The following is a 23580-nucleotide window of genomic DNA, read 5'->3' as shown; positions in this document are numbered from 1 at the left end:
GCCAGTGATTCATTAACAAAACCGCAAGATTTTATCAAGATATTCTGCTCAGCAGGTCCTAACATTCCTCCCACAGAAAAATCTGTATTTTTATTTTAAAGTGACCAGTAGTTTATGGTGGTTAATGTTAGCAAACTTTAGATCCTAGTGCAGCAGTTCACTAATTATAGCATTTACTGTTATTCTACATTTGTCACTCGTGACAACAGTGGCAGGATAGGATAGAAAATCTTGCGAGAAAATCAAAGTCTGTATGCACATATAGGCATCATGAATTGGTTAATGTGAATGTGCAATAAAGAGACCAGAGGATTCCATTAGTGCCAGGGATTCATTCGCAAAAACCACGAGACCTTTTCAAGATATTCTACTCAGCAGCTAACATTGAGTTTATATGGGCAACCCAAAGACTTTTCCTTCCACTCAGAAGTAGGGTTTTTTTTTTTTTTTTTTTTTAAATTTCATAGTGACCCGGAGCTTATGGTGGCTAATGTTAGCAAACTGTAGATCCTAATGTGGCAGTTAACTAATTATGTTTGTATTTTGCTTTTAATCATTTATTCTTATTCCACAGTTGTCACTTGTGGCAAACAGTGAACAGTGGCAGCTGTCAAGAGCATAATAGAAAATCTGGCTTGAAAGTCAAAGTCAGTAAACAAATATTAACAAACCCCAATACTGTGCTGTCACACCCCTAATATACCGTATATATCAGTGTTTCCTCTAGGATTTTTTTCAGCAGTGGGGGCAGGCTTTCAGGGGAGCCATGCCCGCGTTAACAAATGACACTTAACTGCAGATTTTACTTTTACAACCTATTTATTGAATGGCCAGTTGAAAATGGCTTTTTTAAGGCTGAATGTAAAAATAGAATAAAACAATAAAATTACATAAATAAAAACAATAAATAATAATTTCTTGATGGGGCTGTAGAATCAGTGGCAAAGTTTGCACCCAGGCTTAGAACAATTGATTTTTCTGTTTTTTTGTTTTTTTTTTTCAAAAAGAGCTCTGAGAGCTAATCAGTCGCTGCCCTATTCTCCAGGACGACCCTCTTGTGACTCTCTGACCTGGAGCCTGGTGCTGGACATGACGTCACTTTCAAGACTGCGCTCTCGCGAGTAATTAACGTCGTATTAACCCCCAAAGAGTAGAGACTGAGCAAGATAGTTACTTGTAGTTTACCTTAGTACTCGTGAGTACCGACCCAGTGCATTACTGTGCTGTGAAGGTGGAGACATGAGGCGGTGGTGTATTTGTGACAATAAAAAAATAAAAATAAAAAAAAGTAAAAAATTTGAAAGAGCGGCGGCGAGGATTTAGGAATGGCGGCCCACCAATCCTACATGAATGTAAAGGAGACACATTATATGAATTAATACAGTTAGCCAGCTCCTCCTGTCAAACGGACACAAGCTCCCTGCATTTAATGTGCGTGATTCTGTTGTGCATTCAAACTGAGGGAGTACAGGAGAGGGTCCAAGAGCATTATTGGAAATTCACTGAGCTTTCAAATTCCTCTGAACTGCAGGGTGAAGGTGCTCTGGAGGGTAAACTGGCAGGATCGGTTCTCAGCACTTAAAGCGTGGAGGAATAATATGTGCTGATGGAGGGGATCTGGGTGTCCAGACCCAGCAGCATGGGAGACAGTTGGACCAGAGCCCCCAGCCTGAAAGCAGCATTATCCTTTCTTGCTAGTCATTAGGCAAGCTAGCCACATTATTAGACTGTGAACAGCTGAAACCAGACCTGCTGTTCTCCACATGCACTGAGTGATGCAGTTTGCTTGGTATGAGTGTTGCTTTTAATGTGGGTTTATTTGAACACTCTGTTTTTCTTCTTTGTCGATGTTTTTCGCCCTGTAACTGTATCAGGTTCCCACAATTTTTACGTTTTCTGTTGATGACATCAGAGTTTCAGTTCATTTTTCTTTTTTATTCTTGATATTTATTACTAATAGTAACGGCTCTGTTTCACTTCCTCTTTTTGCTACTGGCAAAAATCCTAACATGGACTGATTTTTTTATTGGAGAATTTTATTAATGTGAAACAGCTTTGGTTGTATTAAGCATTTTTCTTTGTAGTCTGTAGCAAGGCTGCACAATTAATTGAATATTTATCACAGTCACATTTTTGGCTTCACATAGTTAAATAAACACGATCAACGGTGATATTGACTTTAAAATGCATGCTTTACTCACTCAGAAAACTTTACCCATACAAAAAAAGCCCCTGTGCATACAGTCACTCAGTTTTCCCTTTGGAAAATCTGACATTTGAATGCCTCTTTCTGATGTATTTGTGGTCATGCAGTTGTCAGAGTTGCATCTGCTGCAAAGAGTCAGTGTGGAGAGTGGAGGCTTTTCTGTGCACAGTGACCCAGGGGTGTCTGCTACAGCCTTCATGTGAGGAAACATTGGTGATTTCTAGTATCCATCAATAAGCAGAAAGTGAGCTGTTTTGGGTATTTGCATTTTGCCTCTAGGAGATGCACCGAATTGAGCTGAAGAACCTTATTTTACGTCTTATTTTGATGTGAAGATGTGTCGATTAGAAGATAAGATAAGCATTTAATAACCCACAGTTGGGAAGTTTGCAGAGAGACAGCAGCAAACTGGACATGTAGGGAACAAAGATATACACAAGTACAAATTAGATGTGCAGATATTTAAATATTGCACACAAAAATATCGTCTTAATGGGAAAGATAACAATACAGATTATTGCAAAGATTTTGTCTATAATGGACAGTTCTTCGGTAGGTAGAGAAATACTGATACTGCACAGATTCTTGTATATATAGAAAAAAATTATTGCACAGTTTTTAAATGTACAGAGCATATATTAAATGTGTAAGTGTAATAAAAGTATTTTGCTCTTAAAATCCTTAAAATCTCAGTATAAGTAATTGGGATCTTAATATTTACTAAAGTAATAATGAATATTGTTGTGGCCATAGTTGTGTAGACCTAATATGTTGTTTAACTTTGTACTGTACTTGTGATTTAGCTGTCTGCTTCCAGTGAGCGTTACCAACACTACTGTTTAAGACTAAAATGGAATGCAAAACTGAACATGTTGATAACGTGACAAAAAGTGGATTTCAGCTAATGATTTTGCTTTTTAGGAAAGTACCAGAATTAGAAGTGTGTCCCTGGACTTTGTGAGCTCTGGCGAAGCTGTATTTGTGTAAATGTGGTCTTTGTGCGTGGCCAGAGTTCCTGTTTGATGGTAAATACCTGCTCTGTGCACGGCAGCCTTTCCAGTGGGCGGACCCCACCGCCTGGGCGGGTGTCGGCCGGATCCCGCTGACGGCCGCGGTATCCCTCAATGAACTGTGGCTGAGTGTTTATGCGGTCACTTGTTCTCATAGTAAACTCTGTGTGTGATCCACTGTGCATGTGAGGGAGAGTATACAAGGTGCAGTGTAGCATAGTGGTGTGAAGCTTTCCATAGCCGCAGCTACACGGCGTACGTGAAAGGTTTCTTTAGGTAACACACTAAGAAGACTGTAATGCTGTATTCCATTAATTCCATTAGTGACATCAGGCACACACTCATATGCTGTCAGTAACGAGGCCTGTTAATTCCAGTGTGCAGTCTCTCACCTCGTTTCCTGCTGCATTTTAACAGCCTCTCTGTGCAAAGACAGCTACTGCTGTCGCTGTTTAAATCTGTTTTTAGACTTGTTTGTTGTATATTTCTTGCCTGCAGATGATTCTATGGCGGGACACTTTTGTAGAAGAAACAGAGTTGAAAATAAATAATAAATGGTATGAAATGAGATACATACAATACACTATATCGTGTCAATTATAGGAAAACACGGCATTTGATTCACTATTCTTGGGGGCACTGGTGGCACCAATTTTCTCCCTCTGTCTCCCCAACAGCCTCCTCCTGTGATAAATGATCTGCTATAGACTGCTTCATTTTTGGAACATCTAACAGCTAAATTGAATATTGCCAGATTTGCTTCAGATGTGTTTTAGATGTATGCTTGGGCCACTGACACAGCTGCGACTGTGTAGAATTTTAACTCACACAATCTCTCAGTCTTGCAGTGTGGAGGACTGATAACATGAACTGCAGGCTACTTAACCAGCCACAGCGGCGTGGCAGGTCTTGTTTTCACCTTGTTTGTCTGTGTGGGAGTGAGTCATCATGGCAAAATGTGGTGCTGGAGGCAACTACTGCAGCTACGGCGAAGGCAGTATTAGGTACTTGGGCAAGTGTTTATCTGTCTGTCTGCGTGTGGACAGACTTCATCAGCACGATAGTGTTGCAACCGTTCAAGATGCCGTCATCAAAGTTTACAGGTGTGCAGTTGGAATCAAAATGGTCGGCTGATACAGTCTGATCTATGAGTAATGAGTACTCGTGATAATATATTCATGACCACAGAGTACTCATGGGTTGGAGGGTCAACATGTTAAAGGGCATCATGGCTGCTGTGATCCCACCACAAGCTCTTGTCTGGTTAAAGTGTGCTGTGTGTTTTAGTTAGTGCAAGTGTTGACACAGATGAATAGTTTAAGATGGGAATCTGCATTTCAGCTGTCAGGTTTACAAAACGCTCATTCTGCTGCTTCCACTGTCTTTGATTGTGTCGCAGTTTTTAAAATATTGCATTTTTTGCTAAAAGAAAAACACCACTGCAATCCATGGTGCAGTTTTTTTTTTTGCCATTATTTGAAATTTTGCTTAGATTTGGTGTATCCTCTTAACATCCACCCTATTTTATGGAATTTTCATCCTCAGTATACTCAAATGGAAAAGCTAATTTTGGAAGAACTCTAAAGCAACTTTGTTTGAAAGATGACGTCTTCTACTTTCTGAAAATGTGCTTTTGTAGCATGTTGCTAAAGCTAGCTTAAATAGGTTGCCTAGTGCGTGTTCACATGTTGCACTGTTTCTTCTCCAGCGTTGTCTTCCCTTAATTCTGTCAGTAAATAAAACTACACTTAGCTGGATAATATCTCTGACGAGGTTCAACTTTTCAGGTTTTTCATATCATACTGTCTATTTTGATAAGCAGCAAAAAAAAAGGCAGAAAATTATCTTTTGTGTGATGACAGTAAACTGAACAATAGAGGGATTGGGCACTTCAGAGTATGTAACCTGTGACACCATTTCCCCTTTCTGTATTCCAGGTTATCTGCAGGAGGCCTACCTGTGGACCAAGCAGGCTCTGTCCATCATGGAGAAGTCCATGGTCCTTCTGCAGGATGTGACAGACGGCTCTCTGTATGAGGGAGTGGCCTACGGGACGTACACCACCCGTTCTCTGTTTCAGTACATGTTCCTGGTGCAGCGCCACTTCGCCATCAGCCACTTCGACCACCCCTGGCTGCTGAAACACTTTGCCTTCCTGTACAGGACCATCCTGCCTGGTAAGCTTTCCATCACCTGTTGTGACTAGCACATACCTTTACTTTGTAAAGTGGTTATATTTATATGATACACTTTTTACTGAAGTGGACATATATCGGCAGCCAAACTCATAGCAAGTCAACAATCCGTGAGGAAATGTTTATTTAGCTACTAAAGCCTGACACATCCAGCTAGTCCCTGCTAGAATGCTCTCTGCTAAAGGCGTGATTATATTAGATTAGGCATGAAAGGACCGTAGGCTGCCACACTGGAGAGTAGCTTCTCCTCTGAGCTGATATGGGGTATGCATGCGTGTAGTTATTACCTTCCTGGATGCCTTTCAAAGCTGTACTGAGACCTGCAGGGATCTGTGGTGTCCTGGAAGTTTTGTCTGAAGGTCAGGGGGAGGACAGCAGCTGGGGGAGGGGCTCCTAGGTCAGGCTAGGACGTTTCGCAACTCAATGCCAACAGTTTCTGCATTGTGACTGAGCAGCAGAGCTGCACCAAGAAAGTACCTCTAATTACATTAGCCAGAAGAGCCTCAGATTCAGAGCCACAATAGCAGCTTTCTCCTCTCACCAGACACAAAGACAAGGCCAGATTATCCTAAACGACCCCTCTAGCTGCCCAGATGATTGCTGTCCCCTCGTTGACTGTGCTGTGTGTTTATAGACAGTTGACAGAACGCAAAAGGTAATCAGAGAGTAAATAACATGAGAAATTGTGTCATTTTCTGAAGAAAGTTAGAGAGACGACATGTAAAATAGCTGACACCTCAGGTCATACTGCAATTTATATCAATATGGGAGTAATAGCTGAGGTTACTCCAAGTTGCAGCACTGTGAGAAGTTAAAGTACCAGTTGAAATGGAAGGTCATGCACTCTAAGGACTGAAAGAGTTTAAAATGTCAGTCAAACTGACAACTCAAGTCAAAAGTCTCTTTCACACAGTCTGTTCTGGGCAGGACTGTTTTGCCCTTATTTCACTTTGCCGTTCTGTGTCTACCATACAAAGACTGAATTGAGGTGGGGCATTGTTGTTGCCCTTTTAAGCTGTTAATCAGTTTGTTTGGTTCAGTCTGAACAAGCAAAGGCAGGTAAAGGTCTCAACCTTTGGCCCCTACAGGGAGGAGATCTGGTGGCGCTGTTATACTCTGGCAGGCATTTTGCTGGCGTGGTTTCGGTCCACTTATCCTCATAGAGGGAAATCAATAGAAAGTTTAGTGAAGAATGGTGTTCCATCACTCCAGTCTAGTTCACTGAATTGTAGAATCAATGCCAAGGCACATTGCAGCTGTTCTGGCAGCATGTGTTGTAACTGAAGTAACAACGACAAAAGCTTATCCCAAAGTTATTTGGAATCTCCTCTACTCTTTATCTTGTTGATCAGCTGTTTCCCTGGTGGAGCCCAAAATGTGTTGTGGCTGTTGAAAGAACTCTCACGTCATTTTGCACACCAGTAGAGGCTATTTTAACTACAAAATGCTTTAGTAAAACTTTGCAGATTCCTGTGGCATGGAGGAAAGATGGATCTTGCCGTCATCTAGCGCTCTGACCATGCAGGGATCATGTTCCACAAAAGACATCATCTGCTCTTGGTTCTTGAAAATAATGAAGAAAAAGCTACACAAAAGTCATCTTGCACATTTTATCTCACGAACTTATAATTAGTCTATGATGCATTTTTGCTTTTCCCAGTCCAGTGCAGTACACCAACCACTGTGCTCTTCGTCACAATGGTAGAGAGATATAAATATTCAAAAGTGTTGTTGCACTTAACCAGAGTCGATACTTAAAGTGCTCATTGCCACAAGTGCAAGTCCTCTGCATGTAAGAGCTGAAATCTGTCAAAACAGCTCGTAAAAGTCAATTACATTCAGACAGGGAAATACACAGGTTTTGACTGCCTGCCTCGTAGTTAATGACGTGTACTAGAAGCCAAGAGCACACACAAGGAGTTCACTAAACTGCACTAGCATGGGATAATGGCTAAAGTAACCTTAAGCTTGCTAATTGTTTAGCTATGAATGCTAAAAGGTCAGCACATCATTGACCTGTTCTGAAAATTATTTCAGTTTCAAAGTGATCAAATCAGGGTAGATTTACTGTGCAGGAAAACTCTGTCTTGCTTTATTTTCACCCTTTCTCTACCCGAGTGTTAGTGTTGGCACTGGTTGAAGAGGTGCTTAAAATTTTTATTTCTAAGTGAAACTAATAATAGTGCACAGTAAAAATACTGTCGAAGAAAACGCCTGCATTCAGTTGTCGACTGGATACTGTAGAGCAACAGAGAGATTTTTTATTTTATTTTTTTAAATTATGAAAAAATAAAGCAATGTTAATTGTGTCATGTGTGAACTGAAGTCCTGAACACTTACACTGAAGTGCTAAAAGACGCTGATGTCTTTTCAGGTGTCAGATGTACCAAAAGCAGGGAGCTAACATTTACTTAATGGAGGTTGGAACATCAATCCATAAATCAGTTGCAATTTAAGTTTACTTGTAAGAACTAAGGGCTGCAAGGTGGCGCAGTTGGTAGCACTGTTGCCTCGCAGCAAGAAGGTTGCCGGTTCGCGTCCCGTTCAGCGTGGGTTCTCTCCGGGTTCTCCGGCTTCCTCCCACAAGGTCCAAAAACATGTTGAGGTTAGTTGGTGATTCTAAATTGTCCGTTGGTGTGAATGTGAGTGTGCTTGGTTGTCTGTCTCTAAGCGTAGCCCTGTGATAGACTGGTGACCTGTCCAGGTGTCCCCTGCCTTCACCCTGAGTCAGCTGGGATAGACTCAAGCGGTGTCTAGATAATCAATGGATGTAAGAACTAAAGTTAACGAAGAATCAGCTGGATGGAAGCAGTTGGAAGTGTTAGAAGAGGTGCAAGTGCTGAAAGAGGTTGCTGTAAATACAAGAGTCAACAAAGATGGAAAACAGCAGGAGACATCAGTTGTGTGATGTTCTCAAATGTTTACAACACTGCTCTTAATCCATGACTGACATGCAAAATTATTACCACAATTCCTGTAATACATATCTTGAAGACCGTGTTCAATGTCCAGCAACGCTAGTAGGAACAAAAAGTGCAAAGAAATTTTTACTTGACAGTGATTCTGCTGCAAGTTGTGTGATGATCTAGTGTTTTTGGTTGACAAATGATTGACTGTGATTGCATGCTGTAGTAACTATAGCTGGTTTCTAAGAACCCTCTCAGCACCAGACTGCAAGGTTTTCCTTACATAATTACAGACAACAAAACAGTGTGTACAATTTGCGCTTGGTGTGGGACTGAGTTGGGTCACAGACGCTCATGTTGGGGGGGCACTTTTGTTACATACTTGTGACCACAGGCTAAATATTTTGCAATAAGCTCTGACTGTTGTAATTTACAAAGAATCCACATATTGTTTAAAGTGATATTTATATGCATTTTTGGCATTGCAAGCTTCAACACCACTTGGCACATCAGCATTTTAATTGTCACGTTGGCCCATTATTTATGGGATTTAATTTACTCCTGCATGGTGGCCACCACTCATGTTGTCTTCTCTGTGTTTTCACCAGGATTTCAGCGAACTGTAGCCATTGCAGATTCCAACTACAACTGGTTCTACGGACCAGAGAGCCAGCTGGTCTTCTTGGACCGCTATGTGCTGCGTAATGGCAGTGGAAACTGGCTGGCAGATCTGATTCATCAGAACAGGGTGATGGAAGGGCCAGGGCAGGCTGGGAAAGGCCAGCGATGGTGTACTCTCCACACTGAGTTCATCTGGTAAGCTGCTGAATTTTGTTCCATTCTAAGAAATCACCAGAGAGTCTAAATTCACGTTATAATCACATTTTTACGAAGGCCTAGGGGTTTAAATGACAGCTTTGACAGCAGCCTAAACATACCAGGTTTGTTTGAACTGAACCAAGCAAGTGTCAGTACACTTCAGCCGAAGTGCATGTTGGGCGGTCAGTGTCTGAAACTCCCTGCCTCCTTTCCAATACTAATATTAATTTGTGTAGCTTTGCAAAAACCAGACCATTTCACACAGCAGTTGGCAATGTGTGAGGAGCTTACAAAGTAGGCAGAACATGAACTCCTCTCTCAAGTTCTCTACACGAACACTTACATCGATTTTATTCCAAATCATAAATTCAAGTGAATGAAAGGGAGGCTGTCCAAAAATGTTTCATCATTTGCACAAAACAAAACACACAATAAACAAAGTCAAAAAGAATTTTCAAACAGATGTTGCGTAAAGTCATTTTCTTGAATTCTTTTGGCTACAATAATTGTCTAGTGAAAATCTGGTATTGTGACAGCCCTTGTGTATACTCTTTATTACAAAATAAGGCACTATTGTTGTAGTGGTATTTGTCCAAGTCCAAGATGACATGGTTTACAACATTTGAACTGTGAGGCGTTCTGCTTTTCAAACAATGTAAAGTCAGTTCAGTTCAGTCAATGGAAAGAACAGGCCGAAACCTTTCAAAAAGCAGCAGTAGAGTCTTAATGCTGTCCATATTCGAGTCGGTGACTATTAAAGCTTTAATTATGGTACATGGAAGAGGCAACATTTCTTGTTTTCTGACATTTTATAGACATAACTAATTAATTAATCGGGAAAATAATCAATAGATTAACCTACAATGAATACATTTGTTAGCCCTACTTGGTAACAGTAACCTCTAAAAAATCATTCGTGGTCAAAACCTTGCAGTCAGTGTAGATTAAAGAACTAAAACTGAGAGCAGTTTAGTTGTACTTTTGTTGTTTGTTCAGTATTTTCTCCATCTGATATCGACCTTCTCCTTGTTCTGCAGGTATGACCCAGGACTGATCTCCAAACCTCCGTCAGATTTTGGAACATCGCAGCTCCACTACTTCGAGGACTGGGGCGTGGTGACGTATGGCAGCGCTCTGCCTGCCAACACCAACTGTACCTTTCTCTCCTTCAAGTCGGGGAAGCTGGGCGGACGCGCCATCTTTGACATCGTTCACAGGAACAAGTACAAAGAGTGGATCAAAGGCTGGAGGAACTTCAACGCTGGCCACGAACACCCCGATCAGAACACTTTCACCTTCGCACCCAATGGCGTCCCGTTCATCACCGAGGCACTGTACGGACCCAAGTACACTCTGTTGAACAATGCGGTGTTGTTTGGCTCCGCCTTCTCAGGGAGTTGCTTTAAGCCGTGGGCGGGACAAGTCACAGAAGCCTGCGACTCCAAGTGGTTGAAGTACAAGGTGGGGCTTGCGGCTGACGCTCAGGGCAGAGTGGAAGCTGCTATGGAGAGAGAGGGAATGGTCTTCATCAGAGGTGAGGGGCATTCTGCTTACAATCCAGAACTGAAGATCAGGAACTTTCAGAGGAACCTACTACTTCTTCACCCACAGATCCTGCTTCTCGTGGACCACATCCACCTAGATCCAGACAGCCCAGTCAGGACCATGAGTGCCTTCTTTCACAACACGGAGCTGCCCTTTCAGAGCACAAAGGTAGACGGTGTTCATGGAGCGTTTGTGTCACATGGGAAGGATGAATATAAGATGTTCTGGATGGATGACACGAGCTACAGTAACAAAGGGGTGGTGGGTTACTGGAACTACCCTCGAGGGTACCCGTATAATGGCTCTAACTATGTGAACGTCACAATGCCGTTGAGGTATCCTCACACCAGGGTGGCGTACATTTTCTTTGGTCCAGGCGTGGATGTGCAGAGCTTCAGCCTGCGTAGCGATGATCAGAGGGTGGATATTTACCTGGCCACCAAGGACCACACCTACACCATCTACCTGCTGACCGGGGAGATCACCAGCAAACCTCTGTTCGCCATGGTGCTGCAGGACCACAAGAAAATCGTATTTGAGAAGGCAGCGGCCGTGGTAGACAGCTCGCCAGAGGAAGTGGAGGAATACGTCAATGTGATGGAGGACAACCTCCAGCACGTCAAGCCCGTCTTCCAGCAGATGGAGAGGCACATCCTGGGACGGGTTCTCAACACTGCCAGCTTCCGTAAGACTGCAGAACGCCTCCTCCAGTTCTCCGACAAGAAGAAGACGGAGGAGGTAATCGAGAAGATGTTCGCTATGTCCAAGAAACAGAGCAAGGGCAAAGGAGGGAAGAAAGTGAACCTTGGGGAGAAGCTCTCTGAGAGTATGCCTGACATTTTTGCACAGATTGAGGTAAATGAGAAGAAGGAGAGACAGAGGACTTCAAAGCGAACTTATGAGGACAGTCCGGAGGAGGGGGACGCAGACTCGCGGGCCTTTATGGATTATACAGATGGCCGCAAGAATAGAAAGGGCGGCTTTATCAAGGGCCGCAAATTCAAAGAGATTCACATGGTGGCCACAGCAGGGAGCGAGAGTCTCCCCAGCACAGCTTCCTACATTAGACTGTTTCTCCTCCTGAACACTGCCACCTTCTTTTTACTGCTGGCTGTGCTGCTGACTCGCTTTCAGAGGGGTCGGAGTCTGCACACGCAGAGATGTTTCTACACAATCCTCCTGATCGACTGCTTCATCCTACTGTACCTCTATTCCTCCTGCTCTCACAGCCAGTGCTAACATCGTGAGCGTGCGAGAGGTCGTCCATCTTACAGATCACATGACCTGTTGTTCACGGTGAACTGAATGTGCCTCACACCTCACTCTGAGCCAGGTCTTATGACAGAGTACGAGGGCCACTGTTTCAAAAACTGTCTTGAGATTTCAAGAACAAAATGTTACAAGAATAAAGGCGTAATTTTACAAGAAAGAAAGTCACAATATCTTAAGAGTAAAGTCCTAATGTTGGATATGCTTGTATAAATACTTAGCTCAGTCATGCTGCTTGTCAAAAGGATGTAAAATTAAGCAAAAGAAAAAGCATCATGCATCGGGTTGTTATATTTTTACTTGCAAATTATGTTAATGTGTAATATTGCAACTTTTGTTCTCGTAATATTACAACTTCTACTTACAGTTCATAAACATTCATCCTATAACATTATGCCTTCATCTCATAGCGTTTTTCATAATAGAATAGCTCTCAACCGATATATCTCTCAGCTGCTGATCTCCTATCAGGAAGGCATCAGTTTGTATGCGCAGATTTTAAAAAAAAACCTTTCAGTGCATAATACTGAAAAATATGCTTGTGAAAATGTAGAAATTGGGTCATCATGTAGTTTGTCCAGCATCATGTGCTCTGACTCCATTCTTTACAACACTCCGCCCCGTCTGCAGCACATGTAGCAGAGTAAGCATCACAGCTCAACAGATGGGCTCTCTTCATTATATTATGACTTTTATTCTCTTAATATTGTGACTTCTATCGCACAATACTACAACTTTTACACTTGTATTATGCCTCGTAATATTACTACTTTTATTCTTGTAATATCGTGACTTCTATGCTCTTAAGGAATCTTCTGATAATGACTTTTTCTCAGAAATGTTTCTTCACATATAATAACATGAATATGATTTTCATAATAGGAACTTTATTTTATATTATTATATATGCCTTTGACAGTTATGACTTATTTTTGAAGATTATTGACTTTAAATTATAGCTTGATCCTTGTAATATAATTTTTATTCTTGTAATTTTGAGAAAGTCAAATTACTGGCTTATTTTTATAATATAGTGATTTTTTGGGAATATTTGTCCAGAAATTCCAGCTTCAATATTAGGATTTTTTTCCCAATTTGAATTAGTGTATTTATACAGCCCAAACTCCTTAATGACACAAATCTATTCATCAGGACTTTATTCTTGTAATTACTGTATTCTTGAAATGTCTTGACTGTTTTTCTAACAGTGGCCTTAATACTGCTAAGATCTACTTAACGGGTGCTTGTTCAGGAAAAAAAAAAAACAAGTGATTCCAAATAGGAATTGATGAATTGCTGAGATGAAACCAGACAACCTCTGATGTAATAAGCTTCTGTGGAGCTTTCGAAACTGAGTCTGTGTGAAGTTTGTCCTTTGCAGTGTTCAGAGGTCCTGCCTCGTATCGAAGATCTCAAGGTTCGCCACTATAGCACCGTCGCCACATCTGTACTTGAGATTTGTCCTGTTCTACATAGTTCATAGTGACACATTTAAATGTATATATGTTAAAGCAAGATATATTTTTTATGGTCTCTGTGTTTTTTTTTTTACCATTTGTAAATAAATTTACAACATGCATATGCGTGCGTTTATTGTGTGAAGTCAAATGTGCAAAATAGAGAGCTGCAGCTGGAGCTTTAACAAGCAATGAAAGAGCAACACTTAATGAATGAATGTGTTTTCATCACAAGTTATGATCATCAGTATATCATTTATTATAGTATTGGTTATTATTAGGTATTCTATGTTATTAAACATTCAACACGGAACAGAAAAACACATGATCTAATGTAAAATTGAGGCTAGAAAATCTGTTTTAGTTGTGGAAAATCACTGGTTTTATGGGCTTTTTTCCCCTCTTATTTTACAGTATTTTGTTTGGTGCCCCAACTGCTGGAATATTCTGCTTTTTTTTTTGTGCTTTTTTTTTTTTTCCAGTGTGTCTCTTATTCATCTGAGTGAGGAAGCCCAGCTGTTTGCAGCCCTCTGATGTTCCTGAGAAGCATCACTGGCTGGCCTTTTGTTGACTTCCATCAACTCCTAACTCGGGAGTCATCCTCCACTTACAGAGCGAAGTGAAGAGAATATTTTTCCACTCCTTTCTTTGCAAAAAAAAAATAAAAAAATGCTGCGGGTTGTTTTGTTATGATTGAGCAGATAATCACTTCCAGATGTGTGCTCCGTACAGCTTCCCTTATCCGAAGACCGGCCTCTGTTGTCTGCTTTAAACGTTTATTTACTTTGCTGCGCTAACGAATGAAACTTCTTTGTGCCAAACGGGTGGAGGCTCAGTTTGTGTGAGAAACGGCTCTGATAAAATATGAACATCAGAACGGGGCCAGACGTGTCCTCGTGCTGAGGCCTCTTTGAATCTGATACAATATGAATATGCTGCCACCTGCTGACTGATTTCTTTGAGGATTCTGACCCAAATGCACACTAAAAAACTTTTCCTTTATTTTGGCCACAGTTCACCAGTGGCATTGCAGCTTGTAATAATTAAAGTGTCTTGAAAAGCGCCATGTAAGTATTATTATTATTATGTTGAATTCTGCTTTGAAGCATTTCTTCACTTTAGCTTCTTTCTCAGTGCAAATCCTAGTTAATTAACCTATGCATACCTGATGCATAGTTTTTAGTTACTTATCTGGTTAATGAGGAGCTTATGTCCACACAGCAGAGGGTTAATGTACTTTTACTTTACTTGAAGAGTTTGGCTGCCTTCTATTCCAATATAGCAAAGGTGGAAATATTGTACTTGATCAGTAGTTATGTTGTGTTTTGGTTTTTTCAAGTAAGGCAAAAATACCAGTTATTCCAGCAGCTGCACCCAAACAACACATAACTTTATTCTAAAGTATTAAATCATTTTACAATACTCACAAAAACAGACCTCTTTCTTGCCACGCTGCGATAAAAATGATTTGGAAGGTACCATCACTGATTTCTCGTGGCTTGTCAAAACTCGCCAAAACTTAGTTTTGTTCTTTTTGAGCCATTCAGAGGTGAACTTGCTTCTGTGCTTTCGGTCTTTCTCATGCTGCATAACCCATTTGTGCTTGAGCTTTAGATCATGAACGACTTGATGGATATTCTTCAGGAGGATTTTCTGATAGGGAGCAGAATTCCCGGTTCCATCCACTGTCACAAGTCGTCCAGGTCCTGGAACCATCACACTACAGCTACCGTGCTGCCATGCTTCACTGTTGGTATGATGTTCTTCTTGTGGAATGCGGTATTAAATTTATGCCGTTATCATTCAACCTTTGATTAATCAGTCCACAGGATGTTATCTGAAAAATCTTGGGGCTCATCCAGATGTTTTGGGGTTTTTTTTTGCAATTGCCAGATGAGATTTTATGTTCTTTTTGGTCCAGAGTTATTTTGCAGCTCTCCCATGGATGCCATTCTTGCCCAGCGTCTTCCTTATTGTGGAATCATTTGGGCTTATGTGGGTGCGGCCGGTGAAACTGAAGCCAACTGCCAAATGAATTTGGTCATTCGGGGGATTCGTAGCTATGGGGGCAATTACTTTTTCACATGGTGGGGCTGGACAGCATTTTTCCTTCAATAAATTAAATCATTTAAAAACTGCATTTTGTCTTTTCTTGGGTTGTCTTTGTCGTGTATTAAAAATGTGTTGATGATCTGAAACATTAACGTGTGACAAACATGCACAAACAAAAGATATCTGTAGGGGGTAGATACATTTTCACAGTACTGCGTACATACAGAGGTGAATAAACGAAGAAAATAAACAGAAATACAGGAATAAATAAAAGTTGACATGTGGAAATATAAACAGAAATCCAACAGATTAATTTAGTGAAGTCCTTTTTGAATACTAAAAAGTATTGCTTTTTTTCTGTACTTACAGTTGTCCTCAAATTTATTCATACCCTCCCATGAAAGAAGGAAAAAACAGCTGAAAGAAGTTGAAATTGACAAAAGTAATACTTAATCAAACATTTGTGAAAACCATGACATTACTTTTGAATTGTGTTTCAACAGAAATATTAAAAAAACAACAAGAAACAAGCATGATGGGACCCATAAACTAACACTTTGTTGAACAACCCTTTGAGCCAATCACTGCAATCACGTGTTTTCTGTAACTCTCAATCAGACTTCTGCACCTGTTGGACAATATTTGGATTTTGGCCCACTGCTCATAAGCAAAGTGCTCTAATTTGTCCGGGACAGTTTTTTTTATTATTATTTTTTTCAATCACAATTCAAAATCAATGTCTTATTTCACCGTATTGTAATTTAGCAAATTTTTATTTATTTATACTTTTTTCAGTTTCTTGTTTTTTGAGTGACTATTGTGATTTTGCTTTTTCTTTAGTGGAGTGGTATGAATGCATTTGAGGACACTGTATGTATTTGCATTTGTTTTAAATGTCTATTAAAGTCCTCCGACCACACGGTGTCGCTGCTTCGCGCTTCGCTTTCCGTTATGAAACGAACCTTCTCACTCGCCGTCGACATTTTGAAAAAACTTTATTCGCCGTGGTGTTCGGTAAGCGGTCCAACATGGGAGCACGGGTTGGTCGTATGTTCCGAAATTTCAACATAGAGAACCGGGCGTACCGAGAACTCGCCAAGGAGAAGCCGAGAGTGGCGCCCCGGCACCCGGTCAACCTGCCGACGGAGGGTGAGTGACCGGGAGCTCCGCTAACTTCTTGTTACACAAGTTAACCTCGGGGGTCATGTCATGCCGGGCTCGTTCTTTAAGCTTTTTCACAGACACTTCTGGAACTTTTTACCCAACTAACGAGTCTCTGTTGTGTGTTTTTAGTAGAGGACGTCGTGAACCAGAAGAGCGACCCGCTGCTGGAACGGCTCCAGTCCGTGTACGTGGAGTCCAAAGACCCGGCAGTCGCTGCAGTAGAGGTCAGTCCGGGATACCGACCGTCTCTCTCTCTCTCTCTCTCTCTCTCTCTCTCTCTCTCTCTCTCTGTCTGTCTGTCGGGCTCAAGGGATTAATGGTGTAGTATTTGGCTTCGTTAGTGACAGTATAAGGTTATTTAATCATTACTGGCTGTATGGACTCTCGGTGTTTTGTAGCAGAGCTGGAGACTTAACAAAGGCAGACTGAGGCTCTTAATGTAGAAATGTGAAGCTGCACTGTGTTGAGGCCTCAACAAGAGCCATGTCATCCATTGTTTCTGTCCCAACCTGACAAGCTATAATCCCATGGAACCTAAATGTCATGGCAGCTGATTAATATGTGACCCCTTTCAGTACTTACTGCAAAAATAATTCTCAAATAAAGCTTCATTATATGCACTTAATGTTTATTTAATGGGTATGAACAAGTTTGAGGACGACAGTATTTCTTGTGTGAGGGGTGCTGACTGAATGTGGTGATTCAGCTTCGAGCAAGCAGATGACCTGCGGCTGCTCTCTGAATCATTTGCAAAACAATCTTTAGTTTGTCTGTTGGCAGGACGTTAGCTCCGTATCAACCTGTGCCTGTCTGCTGTTTGCTGCTGTTTAGGCTTGGGCGGTATCTACCTTTTAAATCCTGACATTATCCTGATGCATTAGTTAAATGAACGACATTAGTAATTAATTTCAAAGAGGTTTCATATGTCTGCCATCGGAGCAAACTGTGGTGCTGTCTAATACAAATTACTTGGCCAAATCTTGCTGCAAAATGACCTCCAAGTCTACCTTGTTGGAATGAACTTCCTCTCAGCTTGACATTGGGGGCCGGTGTGACCAAAGAAGTTGCAGGTTCTGCGTGTAATAAGGTTGCCTACAAGGTTTAATGTGACTTAAGAAACCAACAGTGTCTGCAGCTTTAACAGCTAACCCTGCTAGCATGCTGTATCAGCAGAATGCATTGAGTGGAAATCGAGGTCTGGAATTTTTGTTCCGAGTTATTAGCCAAACTAGCACATCAAACTAGATCACAGGTGCACCAAACAGAAGTCCCATACCAAATAGTGATGCACGATGTTATAAACTTCTGGCCGATGAAGGTTTCTGATATCGCACATAACCGTATCACTGATGTTGATATTCTTCACACTGAAAAATGAGTTTAAGTAAGCTCTGTGAGAACGTGAAAGTTATTCAGAAGAAGCCCATACGATGTTAGACCACAGTCTTCTTTATTATGTAACAAAAGTAAAACATATGTAAACATATTGTAACATATTTAACGTTCAAGACCAGGCCTATTAAAGTAAAAACATCTGTGAAATAGCAGCAATATCAAATGTAGAGACGAAGACGCTAATGGTGGACAATCATCGGTTTTTCACATCGGCTAAATTTGTTTATTGGACCGATACTGATATATTGGTTAAAAAACACTAATATCGGCTGATACCGATGTGGTCGCCGATATATTGTGCATCCTTAATACCAAATTACATTTCCCAAACAACTTGGGATGAATGCACCTACCTGTATACCCCAAACCAAAACAGCAAAGTTTTGGCCCAGACAACCAAACAAACGAGCATCTGTGGAGTTGAGGGGAACTGCAGATATGTGTTGATAATAATCCTCTGTTGGTTCTGTGCTACAAGTGACTCCTTCCATGATAAGCACAGAGTTATTTGTTCCATTGTTAATGCAGCAAGAGGCCCTGATCTCAAACAGAACATCGCAATAAAATGTTTATTCTCTCCGTAGCAGTAATTAGCTGTTCAGAATGCTGACAGAAGTGTCACGAAAAGTCTGTTTAACCTCATAAATTTGAAAATTAATTCAGCAAGGTTCACCAAAGAATATCCACTCCAGCCTTGTGACTTGCCTCACACAGAGGCAGGATACACCCCTACTATTGACGGACTGCAAGCCAGTGAACCCTGAGACACTGCAGGAACCTTTTGAGGAACTCCTTATGTTTAAAGGAGACAGTTTTTTTCCCCGCAACAATCCCTGCTCAGAGGGGTAGTACTTTTGGTAACTACAGACACCTTGTTGTGCTTGTAGTTTGTCAAATACGATTGTTAGGAAAAGACAGCATGCAGAGGGAATTAGAGATTGTTTCACTTTCTATAAGTGCCCTAATTAACTGAGCATTGTGAAGGCTTTGGCCCTGCTGTGGAGATGCAAGTTACAATCCTTTTTATGCAGCTAAAAAGCATTAAAAAAAAAAGTAATTTGAACTCATTGTCTATTTCTTGATGTTCCCACAGGATACGAAGGCTGTGACAACAGCTGTAAAAGCGTACCGGCGCCCCGTCAAGATCGATTATCCAGGAAAGGTGTTCGGCCTGGTGAAGGTCACAGACGTTCCTAAAGGCAAACTGACCATCGCTGAGGCCGTGAATGCCCTGGGCAACCACAAGTACGATCCTCAGACGTGGACGCCTGAAAATGTCGCACAGGAGTATTCTCTAGACCTTAAAGAAACAAAAGCTCTTCTGGAGTTCTTCATCCCTTTCAAGTTTAAGGTCATTACTCCCAAGTCTAGAACTGACAAGCAGATAGAGGCTTCTTAGGACTTGAGTCTTTGATGAATAGCTGTTAAATGAGCAAATATTTATTTATGTGCTTCAGTGTATTACATTGGGGTAGTGACCGGATTGAAACTGAAAAGCTTGGACACAATATGAGGTTTATCGGTGGCTGAAGGTTGATCTATGGACACAAACTAAGAAAACTGAGAAGAACAGCGGCAGAAATGTAATCTTGAAAATACAGCATTGTTTCTTTTGGTGACTCCTCAGATGAAACTAGAATGCAAAAGTATTCATACTCAGATTTTCACAAGATTATTGTGATCTTAAAATGAGATCAGATGTCCAAAGATATGATGAGAAACTTCAACACATTTAGAAAAAATGTACTCATTAGATTTCCTAAGAGAGTGAAATGTTCAGATCGTTATCAGCCTCATGTCTGCGCGTTTATTCCACAATTTGGAGTCAGGATGTAGTTAGCCTAGCTTAGCATAAAGACCAGAAGCAGATTTGGGATTGGTTCCATAGGTGCAGAAGAACCACAAGTTTAATGATCATCTAACTTTCTAAACCGCCTTCACACAAACAAGAGATTCATATTGACGTCTTCATTTCACTCTGGGAAAGAAAGCAAACAGTTAATTTCCAACACACTGAAGTGTTCCTTCATGGTGTCAAGACTCTTCTTGTGAGTGTGTCAGTCCAGTGAAAACAGTGTTTTGTATAATACACATCCATTCATTTCTGCATGTGTTACTCATGAGGTTGAATAACATTTATCAGATGGGAGAAATATTCCAGGAAGGTGTTTCCATCCATGTGGTCCAGCAGCGATGTCCTGCTTGTAGAAATTACTGTAGCTCCACTCAGGGTTATTTAAACAGAGTTCTAATATGTTTTTTGTGTGTTTTAGTAAATAAGTTCTGCAGAAAACGAAGGCTTGACTACATCCCTCTTGTGGGTTCCAGTAATCTACAGGTGTTTAGCTGTTGCCAAAGCTGGCAAATAGTGTGCCAAACCTGCTCCCCCTCTAAGAAAAGCTGCAGTTTTCCCTATTTACAGTTTACAACAGAAATTGTTGTAAAAAAAATAAATAAATACGGGACTGATGTAAATCTGAGCAGGAATGTCTGATACTACTCACGTGACATCAAAATATCTCCTGGGAAAGATTTCACATTAAAATTATGTCTAAATAAAACAGATGAGACATTAATTATGAATGGGAAACACAAACCTTATTATCGGCATAAATTTTAAAACCTGGCAAAGCTACAAATATCTCACACCGAGCCTTCAGTCTGCAAATTAATCACACGAGGACGTCAACAAAGCAGAAATACAGAAACCTCAGCTCATTGCTTTGAATTTACATATTGGTGGCAGCATTATGGAGATGTGCTGTTTTAATGCTGTTATTGTGGAAGTTAAGTGAACCTTATGAGGAAAAAGCATGACATGTATTTATAAATGATCCTGTGATACCAGTTCGCTGCATATACGCACACTTTTTAAAAATACAGTTATTTTGTCTTCAGTCTTGTGTTCCATTTGTGTCATTCAGATGTCCATGCTTTGTCAAATATAAAAATCATAAAATGTTATCAGTGTTTTCAAACAGCTGTTCAAACCTTTACAGACACACAGTAAACAATCTTGTGAAAACACTGCTCACTTTTGCACTAACAGCCTCCATTTGTCATCTTTACCACCCACAGCACGCAGAAACACGTGCCCAAAAAAAGCACTTCCTCCAAACCAAGTCACGCCCCTTTTCTCAGATTTTGTCGTTTCTATTGGACGACGCTGGGAGAAGGGGCGAGGCCTCTTGAAAGTGCACTTTCGCCCCTCCACTGGCTTTTGATGGTGTCAGTTATCACTGAACACAAAACTGCGTCAAGTTACACACAGACACGGAGAGGAAGCTGCTGCAAATTGAGTTGTTGTGCCTTCAGAATAATGTAGATGGGTCCGATAAGTAAGAAAACCGCACACACTCCATTTAGCCAGGGCATAGAAAAGTATTTTAAAAATCTTTAATTTCCCTGAAAGTGTGCTTAATTTTAAGTTTTATATAAACATCTACTTGCTTCTGCAGAACAATGTCTTGTGAACCAGGTTGTGTATATGATACAGAATCATCTGCACCTCCCTGAGCACAGGTTTTTATATAAAGCCTGAAGGTGGTGATGTTCTCTTTTGTTCATGTTTAATAAATATACATATATAGAATCCTTTGTTGAAACAAGAACATGAGTTCACTGCTTTCACCAAAGAGTCTCAGTTTTATAAGCACCAGTGAAGGCTTAGGTTCCATGATGCATTTAAGGTCTAAGCCTCTTGTCATGTTAATACAATCTGGCTTCATAGGCAATGTGTAAACAGGTTTGGTTCCTTAGGTTTGTTATGGATGAAAACAATCATTATTTCATTCGTGATGCATATTGCACACAAACACACAAAGCAACAACAAACAAAACAAGAAGAACCCTCGAGAGAGTCATAAACACATGCCAGAAAATAATTTCCACTGCCAACAGCATTCTGTAGCATGAAACTCACCCTGTCGTCACATCGTCTCTCTGTTGCCATCTGGAAGGTGCGACAGAATCTTGCCAGCTCACACTTCCGGGTTAAAAAACACAGTTTCTACCAGAGAGTCATCGCTGAACTTAACTCTAATAAACACCTCGGCATGATCATAATATCACAAAACAGTGCTGTTTTTTTCTGTGTGAGCACACTGCAACGTGCAGTAACTTGCAGGACATTATATGTATGTGCACGTGTACAACATGATTCTATTCCAGTCTAGTCTATTGAAGCATTTAAAAGCAACATATAGACATAAGATGAGATTAAAAAAATAAAAACCTCATTAATCCTGAAGGAAATTCTAGTGCCAGATATTGCTCAGAAAAAAAAACCCAAAATGATATAATATAAGAAATGCATTGGATTCAAGGCCTTTTTTTAAAAAAAATTTTAAATTTTTATCACAAACACAATTACACATAGTATAATGTGCAGTGAAATGCATTATGCACCTGTTCCAGACTGAAACAATAATCAGAAAAAGAATAACAATAAAGAATAAAACACACCAGAATTAAATATATACATGAATATATATGAAGAGTTCCTTTGCAAAAACAGATAACTCCATTTACACAAACCTTCAGAAAACCCACTTTTCCATCGTCTACCTGAGACAATATCAAAACTTAAGTTATCTTTATTTTTGTCATGTCATTTCTACTGAGTCAAATCCACTTAACTGCAGGTTGATATTATCTCAAGCAAACAACAAAAAAATTAACTACAAAAATGTAGTTATCTGTTTTTTGCAAATGACATCTTCACATATATCTATATCTAGATAGATAGATAGATAGATAGATAGATAGATAGATAGATAGATAGATAGATAGATAAAAAAATAAGCAAAATAAATAAATCAAACTGTAAAATAGTGTCAATTAGTACAAAAAATAAAATGAAATGACATTTTTTTTAAAAAGATATATATATATATATATACTCCTAAGCATTGCCTAAAGAAGGCTGGAATTGAACTGTAGAAAAGTAATGCTTGCAACCATACCAAGGTGATACCTACTTTCACACATGGTAATAAACTCTTGCATCTGAAAAAGTAGATGAAAATGAAATATTGCACAATAAAAATAAAATGTTACTACTGAGACTGATGTTGCACAAACTATTGAGAAAAGTAAAAACTTCACGAGTAGGTGATTTCATGAATATAAGTGAAGCGATTAATCACCTTTCTGCTTCATTGTATCTTTTGAAATAGAAGTCTCCTCTTTTTTTTCGAAGACCATGAAAACGTCTATGACTGCTTTTATTGTGAAGGCGCAGACCGGATGTGGAGTTAGTCGGCGGCGCCTTGTCGCAGACAGCAGACAGTGAGAGTAGTTTGTAACAGTGTGTTGCTGCTGGTTCGGGCTCCGTACAGCAGACTCTGGTATTACGGTGATACTGGCACACTGGGCCGCTCACAGCCCACATCTGGACGGAAGAAAAAACGACGAAGAAAGCTGGGGATGAAAAAAACAAAACAAAGCCGGACGTTGAGTTGAGTGGCAAGAAAAGCTGCTGCTGCTGGAAACAAAGCGGCTGAAACCAAATGCGGATTTCACTTCTTCAGTTGTGTAGGTGGAGGCATCACCGGCTGTCGC

General features: G+C 40.5%; 2 protein-coding genes across 3 annotated transcripts in view; both read left to right on the top strand.

Moving 5' to 3' along the window:
* The window catches only part of dse (dermatan sulfate epimerase), a 28759-nt gene extending 15230 nt beyond the window's left edge, over window positions 1-13529 (top strand). For both annotated transcript variants that reach the window (XM_008298219.1, XM_008298220.1), the window contains 3 exons: window positions 5154-5393; window positions 8926-9133; window positions 10174-13529. In XM_008298219.1, the coding sequence (XP_008296441.1) occupies window positions 5154-5393; window positions 8926-9133; window positions 10174-11920 (2195 nt within the window). In that variant the 3' untranslated portion in view covers window positions 11921-13529. The remainder of the gene's footprint in view (window positions 1-5153; window positions 5394-8925; window positions 9134-10173) is intronic.
* A 2934-nt stretch (window positions 13530-16463) lies between these two features.
* Window positions 16464-21626, top strand: ndufaf4 (NADH:ubiquinone oxidoreductase complex assembly factor 4). The gene is made up of 3 exons (XM_008298218.1): window positions 16464-16608; window positions 16753-16847; window positions 19112-21626. Exons 1-3 carry the CDS (start codon window positions 16488-16490, stop codon window positions 19415-19417), a joined length of 522 nt encoding a protein of 173 aa, XP_008296440.1. The 5' UTR covers window positions 16464-16487; the 3' UTR covers window positions 19418-21626.
* Window positions 21627-23580: the final 1954 nt, after the last annotated feature.

Source organism: Stegastes partitus, unplaced genomic scaffold (genome assembly GCF_000690725.1).
Source record: "Stegastes partitus isolate 25-593 unplaced genomic scaffold, Stegastes_partitus-1.0.2 Scaffold1295, whole genome shotgun sequence".
In the NCBI taxonomy this organism is placed as follows: Eukaryota; Metazoa; Chordata; class Actinopteri; family Pomacentridae; genus Stegastes; species Stegastes partitus.
This window is presented reverse-complemented; position numbering and strand designations above follow the sequence as displayed.

Excerpts from the sequence above, each read along its gene's own strand:
- ndufaf4 (XM_008298218.1), top strand. The coding sequence starts at position 16,488 with ATGGGAGCACGGGTTGGTCGTATGTTCCGAAATTTCAACATAGAGAAC. Across the intron at positions 16,609-16,752 it reads GGTCAACCTGCCGACGGAGG|TAGAGGACGTCGTGAACCAG; the intron begins GTGAGTGACCGG and ends GTGTGTTTTTAG. Across the intron at positions 16,848-19,111 it reads CGGCAGTCGCTGCAGTAGAG|GATACGAAGGCTGTGACAAC; the intron begins GTCAGTCCGGGA and ends ATGTTCCCACAG.